The sequence below is a fragment of the Diabrotica virgifera genome, chromosome 2 (genome assembly GCF_917563875.1).
Source record: "Diabrotica virgifera virgifera chromosome 2, PGI_DIABVI_V3a".
Classification (NCBI taxonomy): Eukaryota; Metazoa; Arthropoda; class Insecta; order Coleoptera; family Chrysomelidae; genus Diabrotica; species Diabrotica virgifera.
Genome location: NC_065444.1, coordinates 78353510 through 78373419, shown reverse-complemented (window position 1 = coordinate 78373419; position 19910 = coordinate 78353510). Strand labels below are relative to the sequence as shown.

Genomic DNA, 19910 nt, shown 5'->3' with positions numbered 1-19910 from the left:
CGCGCTTTTGTATGCCCATGCCAGATTGTTTAATTTTATGAAAATAAAAGTTCACTTATATTCAGAGCAATGTATTTTTTTTTGGATACGGTAAACTTTAGAAAAAAATGTTATAGGAATTTTTTTTCTACATTGTGTATTATATCTAGTGTGACCAACTCCAATTGAGTCGAATCCGGGACAAGGCTGAAAAAAATACCTAAAATCCGGGACATTTTAATGAAAACCGGGCCATTTTTTTCAGAAGACAAAATACAGAAACGAAAAAAAGTCCACCGTTTTAGTTTTCGCAGAACTATAATACCATGATATAAAACGCATGCGTTTGGAATGTGGTATTAGTGTTACACTCTAGAGTCTAGAGATTGTCGATTTTTTTTTTCATCCTACCAATTCAGTTTGATGTGAATTCTTAGAAGAATAACGTATTCAAAATTTCAAAATAGAATTTTACCAAAACGTTGAAAATTCGGATGGCCCGGAAGCCTTGTCCGGGACGCCGGGACATGACTTCGTAATTCGGGCCAAGTCCCGGATTTTTCGGGCTAGTTGGTCACACTAATTATATCCATACCTTAAAGGAACGCACTATTTTCGGGAACACCCTGTATAACAAATTATGTTGAGGCGAAAATTACATATTTACGAAAAGATTTAAGCAAAATGGAATTTCTTCTATATTGGCATTTTCGTGAAATGGTTGCATAATATTTTAGCTAAGGTCACTTACTGCTTCGTAAATCATTTCCCCCAGATTGAGATTCACCCAAATATCCAGCATTCAAGTGTTGTAACGTCTTTTGCGTAAGTTCCATTTGATTTTTGTAATATCTGCATGCTGGGTTGGGACAATTCTGCACCACTTCTACAATGAATTCTTTTTCCATTCCGAAATTCTCTCTCCCTATTGTATATGAATCCATAACCTGCACATAACAAAAAACAAATTATATAGAAATTATTGTATACTAAATGAAAGTATATTGTGGTTTTTGTGATTTTGCAGATCTCCTTTATAATATACTGTTTATTGGACCTTATACCGGCCACGTTACTAATCAGGGTGTTCTGCTGATAATGCAAAAAGAAAAAGAGCTGTTAACCACAATAAAAAGAGCCAAAATCGAATACCCCGGTCACATCATGAGGAACAGCGAAAGATATGGACTGCTGCAACTAATCTTGCAGGGAAACGTAAAAGGAAAACGGTGATAAGGAAGACGAAGGATTTATGGGCTGAAAAATCTACGTATGTGGTTCAACGCAACAACCACAATTGTCTTAGTGTCTGTGTCTTAGAAAATTCAGAAAAACAAAGGCTATATATATCAACGTTGGTTGATGTGACAACCAAAAAATCAAAACCACTGGTGAACATTCAAGACGAAACAACCTGCGGCAGTTTTTCCTGTTTAATGTTGGCCAAAAAGTGCAGGTAAGAGGGTGGATTGATATAAAACTAGCTTTTGACAGAAAAAACAAGTTTTTTGGGATTAAATCGATTTATTTCTTAACATAGTCCCCTTTTAGCTCGATATCCAAGCCAAGTGGTCCAAAGGTGGTTGCTTGACTATATTTAATATTTTTTATTTTTCTACCTTTTAAACTTCAGTCTATAGACAGTACAAAATTGCATTCATTTTATTTTAAAAAAATTTAATTTGTCGATGACGGCCATTTTTGTTAAAGCGTGTCGATTATTTTCACGGAAAACATGGCCACTCTTTAGCCAATATTTTTACTGAAGTTTGTCCTGGAACAATAAATCACAAATCAAACTTTTTAGAAAAGTATGCTCTAAAAAAGTTACCTGTAGCATTATTTAATTTCAAACTACCCTTAAGCCTTAAATGAACCTGAAGTTTGAAAAGGTAAACTGATAAAATTCCATTTTCAGCATTTTTTTAACAGCATAAGACAAGCCGATAATGGTTTGTATTTTTTTCTGCAAAAGACATACGTACATACTTTAAGTAAAAAAAGTTTGAGCTTTGAGACTTGAGTAAATTTAAAAAAAAATCTCAAAAATGTAATTTTTTGAAAAATCTCAAAGTTTGACCCTTTATATCTCTGATTGGCATGGATGAAAAAATTTGAAATTTGGCTGAATGGTAGCCCCTGGAAAGTAGAATAAGGAGTAAAAATTTGGAGTTGCAGACTTACCTCATATAGGAGTTACAGGCCTGAAAAAATGGTCAAAATTTGAGCGTTTGCGGGCAGGGAAATTAAAATTTAAATAAACTGTCTAATGAAATAAAAATTAATGTATTTTCACCATATTTCACAATGAATACAAATTTATACAGGGTGAGCCAAAGAAAAGAGTCCACCTCGATATTTGGCAATAGTTACCTATTAGATTTTAAGGAAATGATGAAATAGGTCCATTTTTATTTTTATTATATTGCAACTTTTTGGGATATATCCATCAGAGCGTGATGACGTAATCGATGATTTTTTTAAATGGGAATAGTGGTCTAGTGGCAACTAAAAATACATTGTACTGCTATCAGAAAATAGAAAAAATGTTTATTTCACAAATAAACATTGCTGTTCGCTTAAATTAAATCACAAACAGTCTCCCACATACCTCTTGACAGTTTGAACATTTAATTTAAGCGAAAAGCAATGTTTATTTGCCAAATAATAATTTTTTTCTAGTTTATGACAGCAATAAAATGTATGTTGAGTTAAATAAATTACATACATTCTTCTTTTTGTGTCAATCACTTTAATTCAAAAATAATTTTTTGGCCACCCTGTATAAATAATTATATTTTTGTTTATACTACTGAACAGAGAATTGAACACTCTTTCAAATGAGATAACATACGACCCCTATTAAAAAATCATCGATTACGTCATCACGGCCAGATGGATGACGTCACTGACGATGACACGTCATGGAGACGTATGAAATATATATAAAATAAAATAAAAATGTATACCATTTTTATTCAGTTGCAATGCGAAGGCAAAACAATCTTACTTTTCAATTAGAATACGGAGTGCAGTCCAGTCCCTTGAATCGCGATTTTCGGCTCTTATTGGAGCCTTCATCGGAAGGAACGTAGGCACTGTTCTCCATATTTTAACTGATTCGTATCGAGAGGTTTTCCCACCCATTGCAACTGAAGTGATGATAGTAGGTGGCTAGCGCCATCTGGCATTGAAAGACGAAATAGTTTTCAATCCTAATAGTAAATTATTAATATTGAAAATATTAAAAATATTACTAAAAGATTTTTAAATTGAAAACTTATTGGTACACTTTCCTGGTGACACCTCCAAGACTTCTACAATTTGCAAGTCAAATGGATGCTGCAGTGAAGACGAGAGGGAAGAAATTCTACACTATGCAATTCACATCCCCCGTCTGCAGCTGGTAAAGTTCCAACGGAAAAATGCACCTAGTTACTCTACGGAGTAATACGACTATAAAATAAAAATGTATACCATTTTTATTCAGTTGCAATGCGAAGGCAAAACAATCTTACTTTTCAATTAGAATACGGAGTGCAGTCCAGTCCCTTGAATCGCGATTTTCGGCTCTTATTGGAGCCTTCATCGGAAGGAACGTAGGCACTGTTCTCCATATTTTAACTGATTCGTATCGAGAGGTTTTCCCACCCATTGCAACTGAAGTGATGATAGTAGGTGGCTAGCGCCATCTGGCATTGAAAGACGAAATAGTTTTCAATCCTAATAGTAAATTATTAATATTGAAAATATTAAAAATATTACTAAAAGATTTTTAAATTGAAAACTTATTGGTACACTTTCCTGGTGACACCTCCAAGACTTCTACAATTTGCAAGTCAAATGGATGCTGCAGTGAAGACGAGAGGGAAGAAATTCTACACTATGCAATTCACATCCCCCGTCTGCAGCTGGTAAAGTTCCAACGGAAAAATGCACCTAGTTACTCTACGGAGTAATACGACTATAAAATAAAAATGTATACCATTTTTTATTCAGTTGCAATGCGAAGGCAAAACAATCTTACTTTTCAATTAGAATACGGAGTGCAGTCCAGTCCCGTGAATCGCGATTTTCGGCTCTTATTGGAGCCTTCATCGGAAGGAACGTAGGCACTGTTCTCCATATTTTAACTGATTCGTATCGAGAGGTTTTCCCACCCATTGCAACTGAAGTGATGATAGTAGGTGGCTAGCGCCATCTGGCATTGAAAGACGAAATAGTTTTCAATCCTAATAGTAAATTATTAATATTGAAAATATTAAAAATATTACTAAAAGATTTTTAAATTGAAAACTTATTGGTACACTTTCCTGGTGACACCTCCAAGACTTCTACAATTTGCAAGTCAAATGGATGCTGCAGTGAAGACGAGAGGGAAGAAATTCTACACTATGCAATTCACATCCCCCGTCTGCAGCTGGTAAAGTTCCAACGGAAAAATGCACCTAGTTACTCTACGGAGTAATACGACTATAAAATAAAAATGTATACCATTTTTATTCAGTTGCAATGCGAAGGCAAAACAATCTTACTTTTCAATTAGAATACGGAGTGCAGTCCAGTCCCTTGAATCGCGATTTTCGGCTCTTATTGGAGCCTTCATCGGAAGGAACGTAGGCACTGTTCTCCATATTTTAACTGAGTCGTATCGAGAGGTTTTCCCACCCATTGCAACTGAAGTGATGATAGTAGGTGGCTAGCGCCATCTGGCATTGAAAGACGAAATAGTTTTCAATCCTAATAGTAAATTATTAATATTGAAAATATTAAAAATATTACTAAAAGATTTTTAAATTGAAAACTTATTGGTACACTTTCCTGGTGACACCTCCAAGACTTCTACAATTTGCAAGTCAAATGGATGCTGCAGTGAAGACGAGGGGGAAGAAATTCTACACTATGCAATTCACATCCCCCGTCTGCAGCTGGTAAAGTTCCAACGGAAAAATGCACCTAGTTACTCTACGGAGTAATACGACTATAAAATAAAAATGTATACCATTTTTATTCAGTTGCAATGCGAAGGCAAAACAATCTTACTTTTCAATTAGAATACGGAGTGCAGTCCAGTCCCTTGAATCGCGATTTTCGGCTCTTATTGGAGCCTTCATCGGAAGGAACGTAGGCACTGTTCTCCATATTTTAACTGATTCGTATCGAGAGGTTTTCCCACCCATTGCAAGTGAAGTGATGAATTTCTTCCCTCTCGTCTTCACTGCAGCATCCATTTGACTTGCAAATTGTAGAAGTCTTGGAGGTGTCACCAGGAAAGTGTACCAATAAGTTTCAATTTAAAAATCTTTTAGTAATATTTTTAATCGATACGAATCAGTTAAAATATGGAGAACAGTGCCTACGTTCCTTCCGATGAAGGCTCCAATAAGAGCCGAAAATCGCGATTCAAGGGACTGGACTGCACTCCGTATTCTAATTGAAAAGTAAGATTGTTTTGCCTTCGCATTGCAACTGAATAAAAATGGTATACATTTTTATTTTATACTCGTATTACTCCGTAGAGTAACTAGGTGCATTTTTCCGTTGGAACTTTACCAGCTGCAGACGGGGGATGTGAATTGCATAGTGTAGAATTTCTTCCCTCTCGTCTTCACTGCAGCATCCATTTGACTTGCAAATTGTAGAAGTCTTGGAGGTGTCACCAGGAAAGTGTACCAATAAGTTTTCAATTTAAAAATCTTTTAGTAATATTTTTAATATTTTCAATATTAATAATTTACTATTAGGATTGAAAACTATTTCGTCTTTCAATGCCAGATGGCGCTAGCCACCTACTATCATCACTTCAGTTGCAATGGGTGGGAAAACCTCTCGATACGAATCAGTTAAAATATGGAGAACAGTGCCTACGTTCCTTCCGATGAAGGCTCCAATAAGAGCCGAAAATCGCGATTCAAGGGACTGGACTGCACTCCGTATTCTAATTGAAAAGTAAGATTGTTTTGCCTTCGCATTGCAACTGAATAAAAATGGTATACATTTTTATTTTATAGTCGTATTACTCCGTAGAGTAACTAGGTGCATTTTTCCGTTGGAACTTTACCAGCTGCAGACGGGGGATGTGAATTGCATAGTGTAGAATTTCTTCCCTCTCGTCTTCACTGCAGCATCCATTTGACTTGCAAATTGTAGAAGTCTTGGAGGTGTCACCAGGAAAGTGTACCAATAAGTTTTCAATTTAAAAATCTTTTAGTAATATTTTTAATATTTTCAATATTAATAATTTAAAAATAAAAATCGACCTGTTTCGGCATTCCCTTGAAATATAATAACTGCCAAATATCAAGGTGAACTCTTTTCTTTGGTCAACCCTGTATAAATTTGTATTTATTGTGAAATCTGGTGAAAATAGATTAATTTTTTATTTCATTAGACAGTTTATTTGAATTTTGATTAACCTGCCTGCAAACGCTCAAATTTTGACCATTTTGATTTTTGACCATTTTTTCAGACCTGTAACTCCTATATGAGGTAAGTCTGCAACTCCAAATTTTTACTCCTTATTCTACTTTCTAGGGGCTAACATTCAGCCAAATTTCAAATTTTTTCATCCGTGCCCATCAGAGATATAAGGAGTCAAACAGATTTTTCAAAAAATTACATTTTTGAGATTTTTTTTGAAAAAATTTACTCAAGTCTCAAAGCTCAAACTTTTTTACTTAAAGTATATACGTATGTCTTTTGCAGAAAAAAAAACAAACCATTATCGGCTTGCCTTATGCTGTTAAAAAAATGCTGAAAATGGAATTTTATCAGTTAACTGAAAATATTGGCTAAAGAGCGAAGCCATGTTTTCCGTGGAAATGATCGATACGATTTAACAAAAATGGCCGTCATCGGCAAACTAAATTTTTAAAAAATAAAATAAATGGAATTCTGTAGTCTCTATAGACTGAAGTTTAAAAGGTAGAAAAATATAAAATATTAAAAATAGTCAAGCAACCAACTTAATTTATATGGGACCACTTGGCATGGATTGACTTAGTAAGACGATGTTCCAATTTTTTTATCCCACCCGAACAGTACTTTTGCTCGAGCTCTTTAAAATAGGCCGAAGTTTCAGCGATGACTTCATCATTTGTTGCGAAACGCGTCCTCCGAGCCATTTTTTTTAGGTTTGGAAACAGGAAAAAGTCGCTGGCGGCAAGATCTGGGAAATACGGTGGATGTTCAACCAATTCATAGCCCAATTCGTGTAATTTTGCCATAGCGACGGCCGATCTGTGAGCCGGTGCGTTGTCTTGGTGAAAGAGCACTTTTTTGCGTTCCAGACCGGGGCGTTTTCGACGCACTTCGGCATCGAATCGATCCAATAATGCTGCGTAGTACTCGCCATTGATTGTTTTTTCTTTTTCCAAGTAGTCGATGTGGATGATGCCCTTCGCATCCCAGAAAACAGTCACTTTGCTGGCCGAATGTGCACTATTTGCCTTCTTCGGCGGGCCTTCGCCGCGTTTGCGCCACTGCTTCGACTGCTCTTTGGTCTCCGGTGTGTAAAAATGCACCCAGGTTTCATCAACGGTAACAAATCGGCGAAAAAATCTTTCGGATCACGCCGTATCATCGCCAAAAGCGTCTCCGAAGTGGTCACACGTTTTCGCATTTGGTCGATTGTCAGCAAACGCGGCACCCATCGCGCGTATAGCATTTTCATGTCCAAATGATGGTGAATGATGTTGTGTACGCGTTCGTAGGAAATGTTTAGGATCTTTATAACTCGCGGAGCTTAATTCGACGATATGCCATAATCATGTCATAGACTTTGTTGATAATTTCCGGCGTGGTGACTTCATTTGGCCTCCCGGGACGCTCTAGGAAATGTTTAGGATCTCTATTAACTCGCGGAGCTTAATTCGACGATATGCCATAATCATGTCATAGACTTTGTTGATAATTTCCGGCGTGGTGACTTCATTTGGCCTCCCGGGACGCTCATCATCAAAAACACTCGTACGACCACGAACAAATTCAGCTTTCCAAAATTTTACTGTTGCTAACGAAGGTGCAACCTCACCCTATACTTCGTCCAGGTCGGCTTTGATTTGCACATTCGTTTTACCTTTTTGTGGAAGAACTTATGGTAGGGGAGCCCAAGCGGGGATTTTTGCAGTAACTCGAGCGCGTCAGATTATCATATGGAGAGAACCCTGGTATCCTGTAGATGTACCTCTACCATATGTTGGCTCTAAACACAGGGGAGTTCGTTAAGGGGGGACCGAAAAAAAACCTATCCTTAGAAAAACTCGAAATCGTCAGATTAAGATAAGGTAAGTTAAGTACATGCAAAACAGTGTATATTTCAAAAATCTGACGATTTGGGCGGGGCGTAAGGAAATGGGTGAGTCACAAAGTTTCACAAGAAAAAAGCGAATATTTCGCGAAATGAACGATAGATCTAAAAACTAAAAAATACGTGCTCAATATTTGTCAAAAATCTATCGAATGATACCAAACACGACTGCCCACGGAGAGGGGTGGGGGGTAAATTTAAAATTTTAAATACGAATCCCGCGATATTTCGCGAAATGAACATCAGATCGAAAAACTGAAAAATACACTTATTCAATATGTTTGAAAAATCTATCGAATGGCACCAAACACGACCCTCCACGGATGGTGGGGGGTTACTTTAAAATTTTAAATAGGAGCCCCCATTTTTTATTGCAGATTCGGATTCCTTACGTAAAAATAAGTAACTTTTATTTGAAACATTTTTTCGAATTATGGATAGATGGCGCTATAATCGGAAAAAACGATTGTTGGAAATGGAAAATTAAATTAAAAATGGAAAGTCCCACTAAAATGGAAAACTCTACTTAACTTTTTTTGGTCTTAGAACCTACTCTTCACAACCCAATAGGTCCCCAAAGCGCTCGAGTGACTGCACATTTATCATACTTTCCTCCCCTACACCGAACGATACTAGATTTTTCCATTTCTCCGAAAACACAACATTTGCTTGCTTTTGACGGCTGTAAAAACCAAACTAATTGTTTTTAAAACTTAAAATTTTGACAGAGGTCATATCATGAATGGCAAATGTCAAAACCGAAAGCAATTCGGTATCAAGTAGCGCCATCTATCAAAGGTTAGTTTAATATCAATATATCCTCGTATGTTAAGGTCTCTTTCTTGCAACACTAAATATATCTGAAAGATTCGTGCGAAATATCTCAAATAATAGAAACAAGGCCAATATTATTGTACCCAGCATAAAGAGGAAAAACCTAGAGGCCAAAGAAACGATAGAAAATTACATACTATCATTTCCTAGCGTACCGTCCCATTACTGTCGAAAAAAAAACAAATTATAAATATTAAGTAGTAGAAGATCTGTCACTTACAATAATTTGTATGTTGATCGTTGCAATAAGCAAAATTGTATCTCAGCCAAAATATGGCACTATAGAAAAATATTTAATAACTCAAATTGTATTAACCAAACCACGCAAAAATATGTGTGATCTTGTGTCAAATCACTGAATGCGTTTCTATTACTTGCAAACCAAACGAATGATGAATGAAAGAAGATACGGGGAAGTCTAAAAGGACCTCACTACCTGTCTATTCATCATGGCCAAACTCCAACGAAAACTTGGTTCCGATACTAAGGAGTAAAACTAATATAAAATAATTCCCTGTAAAACGAAATTAAGAGACATCTTATATTTCTTTCCGGAACAGTCCCAGAAGACTACGACGCATCCGACCGTTTCAAATAATAAATTTAATCTCTTGAAACACCAATATTACGTGTTATGGTAATTACAGAGTCCCCTTTCTCAAGTAACGTTGAAGCACGAACTTTCTCTTCATTTGTGAGTTTCTTTCGCCCCATAGTTTTCACTTCAATTTTCCAAAAAGTTTCACATTGACTACTTGCATAGCCACCTTTACTTAACAAGCCATGAAGTTGAAACTTGGCAACATCTAATGGTAGACCGGTTAAGTCTGTCAGTTCTCATTTGTTTGTATACAATATTCACCATATTTACAGAGAACCTGAAAATTTTTACAATGTTTCGTGCTACAAATTATAAAGAGCTTTAAAAGGTATGTTATTAAGATGATTGATGATTCTAGTTCAAACAAGTTGTTGTTTGCAGTAAAGGAGAGACAACTGGAGCAGATTACTATGATTATTTGCAAAGGGATGGTTTGTGCTTAGTAACGGATTCAGTAAAATGTATTTATTATCACCTTTGTTTAACATTTGAATTTATTATTAACAATCCCAATCTTAAAAAATTATTTTTGCAAAACAATTATTGTCATTTGATGTTATTATGATCTTTGGTAATGAAAAGTTTACAACAGCATGAAGGATTTCACTTAAATTTTGAATTTTAGTGTGAATGTAGGGAAAATGCCTTCAAAGTTTATTCTGCTGTTATAAAAATTATGTGTAATATTGTTTTAAATAATTATACAAAAATAGCAGCCATTAAAGTAATGAACCTTCAAAAAAGTATAAAAAGAAAAATAACGATAAGGGCGATAACAAAAAAGAAAGCTATCTTACTCTAAACCCCAACAATGCACATCAAACATTGTCAGCAATTGTTTTTATAGTTATTTCTAGCGATATTTTGCATATAATTTAAAATAAGATATTATTTAAATGACTGAAAATAATTTCGACCACGAGTCAGTATTCTGTTAACCGAGATACAATAGTACCAAGCGGCGCCGCTAGGAGAACACTCCAATAATGCGTCTCAGATTACTTTAATGAAACGTGGTCATTTTGTACTCTAAACCGAATAAGGTATGAAAAAGAAAAGAAAATAATCGTTTTCGTTTTGATTCAATTCGAGTCTCTTGGCATCCTCTGACACCGTGTTTCGGGGTCTACCCTTTTTCAAAGAGGCTTTCCAAGGAGACTGAATTGAACCATAACGAAACGAAGAAACGAATCTTCGTTTCGTTATGGTTCAATTCAGTCTCCTTGGAAAGCCTCTTTGAAAAAGGGTAGACCCCGAAACACGGTGTCAGAGGATGCCAAGAGACTCGAATTGAATCAAAACGAAAACGATTATTTTCCTTTCAAGATATTATTTATTTAAAATAAAGCATTTTACACATTTTCTTCTCATATTGTTTCTTTTTTTGTATAATAAACGTTACTTACAAGGAATTACTTTTAATTTAATTTTCTAAAAGCTTCTAGTTAATATATTTTCCTGTTCGACTCAAAAAATACTATAAATTTTACTTGAATTTTTAATTTAAAATCGTGGTTTCAAAAGCGGTAGTCCGAAAGTCAGACTACCGACGTCATCAATTGCGACGTTGCCTTTTTATCTTCATGGCTTGTAAAGTAAAGGTGGCTATGCTACTTGTATACGCCCTGAGCTTCGCTGGTATCGCCACCTACCTAGCGGATTACTAGTAGTACAACTTTCGTTGGAAATTTCGCTGGAAAGAGAAAAGTGTTGCCTATCCTGTGAGTTTCGCTGGTATGGCTGGTATCGCCATCTATTAGTATCTTATAATACTATTGTGCGCAGCAGAAGTTAAATAAAGTTCAGGATCTTGAATTTAAAATGTATTTTAAGTATTTATAAACTAGACAATCTAATGACAATTATTGAAGTTATTTACTATTACTATTATTAGTATCTTATAATACTATTGTTCGCAGCAGAAGTTAAATAAATGTTCAGGATCTTGAATTTAAATGTATTTTAAGAATTTATGAACTAGACAATCTAATGACAATTATTGAAGTTATTTACAATATCAAAGCATACTAATAAAACAATATGAACTAGTATATAGTAGACACTTAGGATATTGTCTTTTTAACACCATCTAGCGGATGACTTACTGCTTCGACCGGAAATTTAAAGAGGAAAGGAGAAAAGCAAATAATAATTGTTTCAAACTTATTATTTAATTCTTATCGTGAAATATTTACAACGTAAAAAAGTAATTGGATTGTAATCGATAGTTAATATCAATCAGTAAGTACAGAATTTATTATTCATTATGATTGTTTTTAAGATTTTGCTTATCGTTTTGAAGTTTATGTTGACAGATAATATTAGAAAAAAAGTATTCTGCAAAATAGTATAATAATTTAATACAAATATAGTATAATACTTCTGAAATATTAAATTATGCATTTATTGCACTTAAATAATTAATTAAGAGCGTAAACGAAAAATTTCGCACCGACTCTTTTTAAATGCATTACTTTTTTTCGAATCCTGAGAGAACCAATAAGTATATTTGAACAATTTAAACGCAGAATGAAAGACTACATTATTATCGAGGGTCAAAAGTCCCTAAAAATTTCTGTTCATTTTAATCAGTTACAAGGGTGAAAAAAAGAGAAAATTTAGTGTGATTTTTAATTTTAAATATCTCGTTCAAAAGAAACTTTTTGTTTATTCTAAGGAACTTTCGGTCTTTTAAATGAGACATTTAGTAAAAATTATATGCAACTCTAAATGCAGAACGTCAAATTTCCAGTTAAAGTTCACTGACTTGTCACTACTGGCGCTCGCGAATTTTTAATTATCCCCTCTACCTACGAGCTCAGAGCGGATAAAGTCAATAGGGAACTTGCACATTTTTTTTATTACATAATAATGTTCAGTTTTGTATAAAAATGAGATTTCCAAAATTTCACGCTTCAAAAACTCATAATAACTTTAAATTTAAAGTACAAATTTCAAGTCTTCTTTATCTTAAAATAGTTCAAACGACCCGTGACGTCACAGAGTTTAACTATGTGGTTCAGTTTATGGTTATATTTACGTATATTCTTCTTCTTCTTCTTCTTTAGTTTATTGGCCTCCACCTACTTGGGTATTTAGCCAGATCGTCGTCGGGGAATAAAGGAAAAATATTTATATTCTAATGACATTTATCGTATGTCATTGTAATAAAATATACCAGTTTGTTGAGATTGCAGTTTGATAGTTTTTGAAGGAAAGGAAAGAAGGTTTACTATTGAAAATAAAACCATTTTGTGAAAGTACAAATTTTCTATGAATACAGTAGAGCGTCGATAATCCGAACCCTGGTAATCCGAACGATCGCTAATCCGAACGCAAAAAAAAAATTATAAAATTAAAAAATATGATCACCGACCGAATTTTTGGATTTAATATATGATAATATGGGCAAAATATGACCGCGGATTTTTGTTTTGTTTATACAGAAATACATACAATATATTTGTTTATTATGCAGGTGTTTTATTCCTTGTAACTAAAACGTATGTACATATTATGTACTATGTTTATGAGCTTTGTATGTATTTTGAACATATGTTCGATAATCCGAACAATTTGATAATCCGAACTACCCCTGTACCAATTAGTTCGGATTATCGACGCTCTACTGTAGTTCAAACGATCAAAAACATTTGTAACGTCACATAACTGTATTTTCTACTGACGTTTATAATGCCCAATCCAAAATTATATATACAATTGGTGTAGAATGTAAACATACAACCCAGTGACGTCACGACACGTTTTGGGGTGGCTGATAGAAGTTGAATTTTTAGTCGTCTTTATGGGCCAAACGAAAGACAAACAACTTTTTTTATTATTGATACAGGTTCTAAATTATGTTCTGTTGTGATTTGTACCATTTTTTTCGAATTTAAAATTTTATGCAAGTTCCCTATTGTATGTACAGTAGAAATGCACAGAATAAACTAAAGAAAATAAGCGGTCAGTAAACTACAGGAACCTGCCGACGCAAGTACGTCATCACCTCTCCCCTCAAACGCTAAACAAGTTCAGACAGAACGCGTGCAATTGTTCTTCTAATTTAGTGATTTATTTTGCATTGTAAAGATTTTTTTGCCGGCACTGTAAGTATGAGGTCTCTAGACCTAGTAACCTAGTAGAAACAAAGTTGTAGCTAATAATAGGTTCATATTGGTCAAATTCCAAATCAAATATTTCAATATGAAATAACCAGAAAATGAAGCACTTTCTGGGAAAAACTCATTACAACTTTTTTAAGGTGTTTAAAAAAGCAAAACAGCTTTATTTTTGTTTTTTTTTAAGTTTCTATACTAACTCACAATAAAACACTGAAAAACGTTTGTTTTCTATACTTCCACAAAATTTATTACAACTATGTTATTACTACAGCTGTTTTGGCAAAGTGCCTTTCTCAAGTGATATATTTTACAATGTGTTTGCCTTTTTAAGTCTTTAACTGAAGAGGTTGAGGAGTGGGGAGCTGTTTGTCTCGAGTGGGTCATTCAGAATTATATCAGTATTTTTCAATTTATTAATTTCCATTGATTCTAAAAGTGATAGCTTAAGGCCTTTATTTTGAATATGTAGAATTTGAAACTCTTCATTGAAAGAATGATTATGATCTAGAAGGTGAAGTGCGTATGTAGAAGTGTCTGTTTTTCTATTGTTGAAAGCCCTTTTGTGTTCTGCTATCCGTTTGTCAAAAGTTCTGCCAGTTTGACCGATGTAAGTTTTCGGACAGTCACCACAAGTTAGTTTGTACACACCACTCTGTAATTGCTTTCTCTTTCGGCTTTTATTGTTTTTAATATGTTTGCTTAAGTTGTTGTTAGTTCTGAAAGCTGGTGTTATTCCTTTCTTTTTTATGTATCTGGCTATTTTTGTTGTTATTTTGCCAGTATATGTGAGAGAGCAGAAGGTACTGGGTTCTTTCTGTGGTGGTGGATACACTAATTTCAAGGCTTTCTTATGGAGTTTTTGGTTTAAAATGTTGTTAACTGTTTGTTCGTTATAGCCATTGTTTACTGCTATTTGTCTAATGATATTTAGTTCTGTCTCGAAGTTATTTTTTGTCATAGGAATTTCTGTCAGTCTATGTATCATGCTATGGTAGGCTGCTAATTTGTGTTGTGTAGGATGGGATGATGAATTGTGTATAGTTGTGTCAGTATGGGTAGGTTTATGATATACGGAGAACTCATGTTTGTTGTGTAGTCTGGTAATCGTTACATCTAGAAAGTTTATGGAATTATTCTGTTCTGTTTCTATTGTGAACTCAATGAAACAGTGAAACAGCTGTAGTAATAACATAGTTGTAATAAATTTTGTGGAAGTATAGAAAACAAACGTTTTTCAGTGTTTTATTGTGAGATAAAATGAACTTCCATCAAGTAACGGTCGAATCCATCAATTATTTCTATACTAAATTTACAATCAAGATGCAGTAGAAATAAACAAACCAAGACAAGTTAAATGCTACTAGGAGCACTCCCGAATCATAATTTACAATGTAAAAACTTTGGAAATCATGATTTGGGATTTACAATGTGTATACATTGTAAATTTTGATTCGGGAGTGCTCTTAGTAGCATTTAATGTGTTTTGGTTTGTTTATTTCTACTACATCTTGACTGTAAATTTAGTATAGTCCCTTTTTTTGGCAAAAATAATGAAAAAATTTAATTACTTAATTAAATTTTTGATGAAAAATGAACACATGCACTCGCAAATAACTCGAAAAGTATTGACTTAGTGAAAAACCTCTATAGAAAAAAAGTTGCTTAAAATAGTCTGTTTATTCATTTCCAGACTTACTTTGAACGTAATTTTTTTCACCCCTGAGAAGGGGTGAAACTTACCCCCTGAGCAAAAGCACACATGGCACAATATCACTTTTTTTCTTTGACATGTTAGCTATGTGTATGCCAAATTTCATGCCAATCCAAGCGGTTCTTTAAAATACGGAGCAAAAACCGTGATTCAATGGACTAATTACAGTTTTATGACCGTGAATAATGTATAAAAACTATAAATATTTGAAATCAACAGTAGGTAATATCTTTCATAAACTAAAAGTTGTTTATCAGTATTTTTCTATAATAATATCGACTTACGTTTATTTGTTAGTAAGGGGATAATATTTAATGTTGATACGATTTGATTTGATGTTGATGATTTTTACCATGAATAAAAGTATTGAGTAATGTGTCCAACGGAAGCTTTAATAAGTAACCAATTAAACAATATAGGTTTCTGGCTCTTAGTTTTTCCAATTTTTTTTTTCTTTTGCTTCCTCCGCTATTATATTAATGTCAATTGGCAATCTATATCTGCATTTTTATTGTTTATTAACTGAATGAATGAATATTGTAATCAGTAATAAAATATTGTCTCAATAAAAGCTTATTAAACATTTTTGTTTATACTTACAGCCCTCACTGTTGCTTCAACCCCTAAATGTAAGCCATGTGGTCCATTCATATGTTTCAGCATCACAGCATTGGCGAAATGTTCAAAAGGCAAGATGATCTTACCATTTTCCCTTAGAATTAACCGACCCTGCGAGTCTAAAGTTACTCTAGATGCCATCATTCTGAAAAATGAAATATATCATATCAAAACAATATTTTATATACACTGCACGTCAGAGAAAACGGACACCTCAAAAAATGGGCCATTTTTGATGTCTCGAATTTTCTAAACCTGTCGTTCCAGGTTAAATTTACTATCGAAACATCACATATTAAAAGTTACTTTTATTAAACTTTTTTTTTACAAAAATATATTCAAAAGAAAAAAAAACACGAAAAATAGCAATTTTGTTTTTTGCCCCATAACTTTTTTCCACGGGTATAGACACCTATATTTCATACAGGTATAGGCATTGCTTCAGAGAAAAAAAACTTCCATCCTTCCTCTTTAAAATGACGTTTGGTAGAAGTCTCTAAGATTTATAGTTTCCAAAATATGATTTTTCAAAGTTCGCCACTCACAGCGATTTTGGCTAATTTTCCTTGATACTTCTTAAACACTGTCCTGTAACTTTTTTGTATGTAGCTTAGGTATAAGCAATGTTACATATAATAGGAAGAAACGTCAATTGCCTTAAAAATGGTCTATTGTAGAAGTCATTGACAGACTAAACGTGGTTCAATGAAGACCTAATCACAAAAACATTTTTTAATGTAATGCAGAGAGCATCATGTTGCTGGAAGTAGTCCATTGGCACCCAATCTAGGCCAAATTATTTTATAAGTTTTACTATGTAGTTGGAACATGCAACTTAACCAGTGTTTGGCATTGTGGCTATTTAGCAAGGACAGGGAGTTCACTGTTGATGGAATGATAAGTCCGAAAACGTTCTGAACGTAATCCTTTTGGATTTTTAAAATTTTTTAAAATGTATATTAAAATATACCAACTACACCAGGGAGTGTTTTACTTTCCGTTAAATTTTATTTATTGTAGAAGACTATGATATATTTTACGATTATTTTTAAATTTCTCATTATAACTTTTTTTATTGTATATTTAAGTATATACATTGTACAATAAAAGCTTATTTTCTTTACTCTAAAATGGTGTATTGTAAAAAATTCTAGGACTATTTTTAAACAAGATATATTATGCTTTTACAAAATGTGACATATACACATGCAATAGGTCCCACTAAGTTGGAACCATATGGAAAACTTTTTTATTTTTAACTTTAAGAAAAATGTACGAGGTATGTTAAAAATATGAATTTCGCTAAGAGTAAAGTACCTTTATATTTCACAATATAGAAAATTGTTATTAAGAAAAGTTATTTGGAATTAAAAATTATGTTATAATGTGCAATTATATTCTTCTAATTGAAAAAAATAAAAAAAAAATTAAAACTTTTCTCAAATTACGGATACCCTATGGATATCTTGTTTAAAAATACAGTAAAACCTGCCATATCCGGATCAATGTGGCGACACACCGATCCGGATATGAAAAAATCCGGATATCAAGACCACTACTTCTTTTATAGTTTCTGAAATGTTTTCTCCTTCATACATTCCAGTAATCAACGCCGTCAATAACGTTCGTCAATAGACACGTTTTGTAGATTCTATTATACATTATTTCGCCTTCTTTTAGTGCACTGTCCAACAGCAGGACTGCCGTTCTCGGTAGATTTCGGTAGATCTGGACGGTGCAGAATCGTCCGGATATGGGGAGGTCCGGATATGACAGGTCCGGATATGGCAGGTTGTACTGTAGTCCTAGAATTGTTTGCAATACACCATTTAGAAGCAAATAAAATAAGCTTTTTTTTTATTCCACAATGTATATATGTACCTAAATGTACATGAAAAAAAGGCATAATGAGAAATTGAAAAAAAAAAATCATTAAAAATATCAAAAATCATTTAAACTATAAAACCTTGAAAAAGCATAACTTGCTTAAAAAGAGCCGTATAACCTTAGACAATAGACCGTTTTAAAGGTAATTGACTTCTCTTTCTACTAAATGGACCATTGCATATACCTAGAAATGCGTAGAAAAAAGTCACAGAACAACGTATGCGAAATAATGGGGAAAATGGCACAACAATGCTGTGAGCAGGGAACTTTGAAAAATCCTATTTCGGAAACTATAAATCCTAGAGACTTTTACCAAACTTCATTTTAAAGAGGAAGTATGAAAGTTATTTTTCGCTGAAGCAATGCCTATACCTACATCCCTGTGGAAAAAAGTTATTGGACAAAAAACAAAATTGATTTCTCTCGCATTTTTTTCTTGTTTTTCTTTGAATATATTTTTGTAAAAAAAATTATTTTGACTTTAAAATGTGATATTTCGATAGGAAATTTACCCTGGAATAATTTTCCTGTAGACGTCTTTGTACCAAAAGTGCATAGAACTCACCCTGTGCCTACGAACTAATTCACCCCTTTCTCAAAAACGCACCCATTTAAATGATAGCACTCCTCGGTTTTTTCAAATTTAGACCAATCCATTGACCGTATGAGACAATAAAATCCCGTTAACGTTGTAGTTCCTTTTAGCTCTCTTATTTTGAACATAATCAATAGCCTATTAAGTGATTTTTTTAATATCTTATGTCATATAGCCTTATTCTTTAGCAATATCTATGTAGTAATAGTAATATTGTTGCTAGACAGGTAAATTGTCATTGTATACCGGGTGTACCAATAAAACTGTGTTTTTTCTCAATGTTCACAATACCCTGTGGAATATTCTAGCCTTTATAAAATATTAAAATTAAAACCCAACTATAGCCTCAGGTTTTCTTAACATTCCGTATTTTGATTCATTCGCTTATGTTGGATAATAAAAAAGGGACATCTTGGATATTAGTGCACCCTATGTAACGCACAGCTGAATCTTATGTTTGTGCGTCACAGTGTTGCCATGCCATTTCTTTCATAATTTCAATCAATGTTAAATGTACCTACAACAATAATAGAATAAGAACGTTTACTTCTCCGTCATAATACTAGGTAGAATGACAAATGAGGTGTCAAATGAAAGCTTATAATCCAAGGATAATACTAAAGGTGAGAAATTAGACCTAGATTGTCTGTCCCTCAAAAAATAAGCGTTACATTGGGGATTTCTAGTGTCGACATTAAAAGTTGCACTATTTTTTTTTTCTATAAAACATTTTGATCTAAAACTTACCAAAAAACTTCTTTGTACTTCTCTACTTTCAAATAAACGTGATTAAGAAGCTAAATTTTAAACTTCGTCACACAACTTTTGCGATTAAACTTTACAATGCACAAATCCGCACCTTTTTCTTTGAAAAATTCATAACCTTTATCATTATAAGAATAAAAACGTGAAGCAGGTACCTTTGTCTTCAGAAATGTTACAGCTATATACTGTAAAAATTTCAGAAAAAAAATATTAAAATGGAACAGAGTTGTAGCGAGGTAAACGCAAAAAACTTGATTTCATTTTTTTTTATTTTTAGGTTAAAATTGCGATTTTGACAATGTTCCCCCGCATAAAATTCAAAATAAACCTCATTTTCGTTTTCAGTACCCTCGAAAATATAAAGTATGAATAAAATTAGACATTCACCCCTCCGTGGTTAGTATCTCGAAAACTAAGCGCTTTTTTGAGGGTGTCCCGCTCGTGTATAATATCACAAAAAATTGTAACGTGATAGTATGAAAAAATAG

At 33.6% G+C, this 19910-nt stretch overlaps 1 protein-coding gene across 1 annotated transcript in view; it reads right to left on the bottom strand.

Moving 5' to 3' along the window:
• LOC114331054 (uncharacterized) overlaps positions 1-19910 on the bottom strand; it is a 46103-nt gene that overhangs the window by 18775 nt on the left and 7418 nt on the right. Inside the window, exons 3-4 of the mRNA XM_028280528.2 lie at positions 16158-16320; positions 731-926 (exon numbers count right to left, since the gene is read on the bottom strand). Coding sequence (XP_028136329.1) covers positions 731-926; positions 16158-16320 — 359 coding nt within the window. The remainder of the gene's footprint in view (positions 1-730; positions 927-16157; positions 16321-19910) is intronic.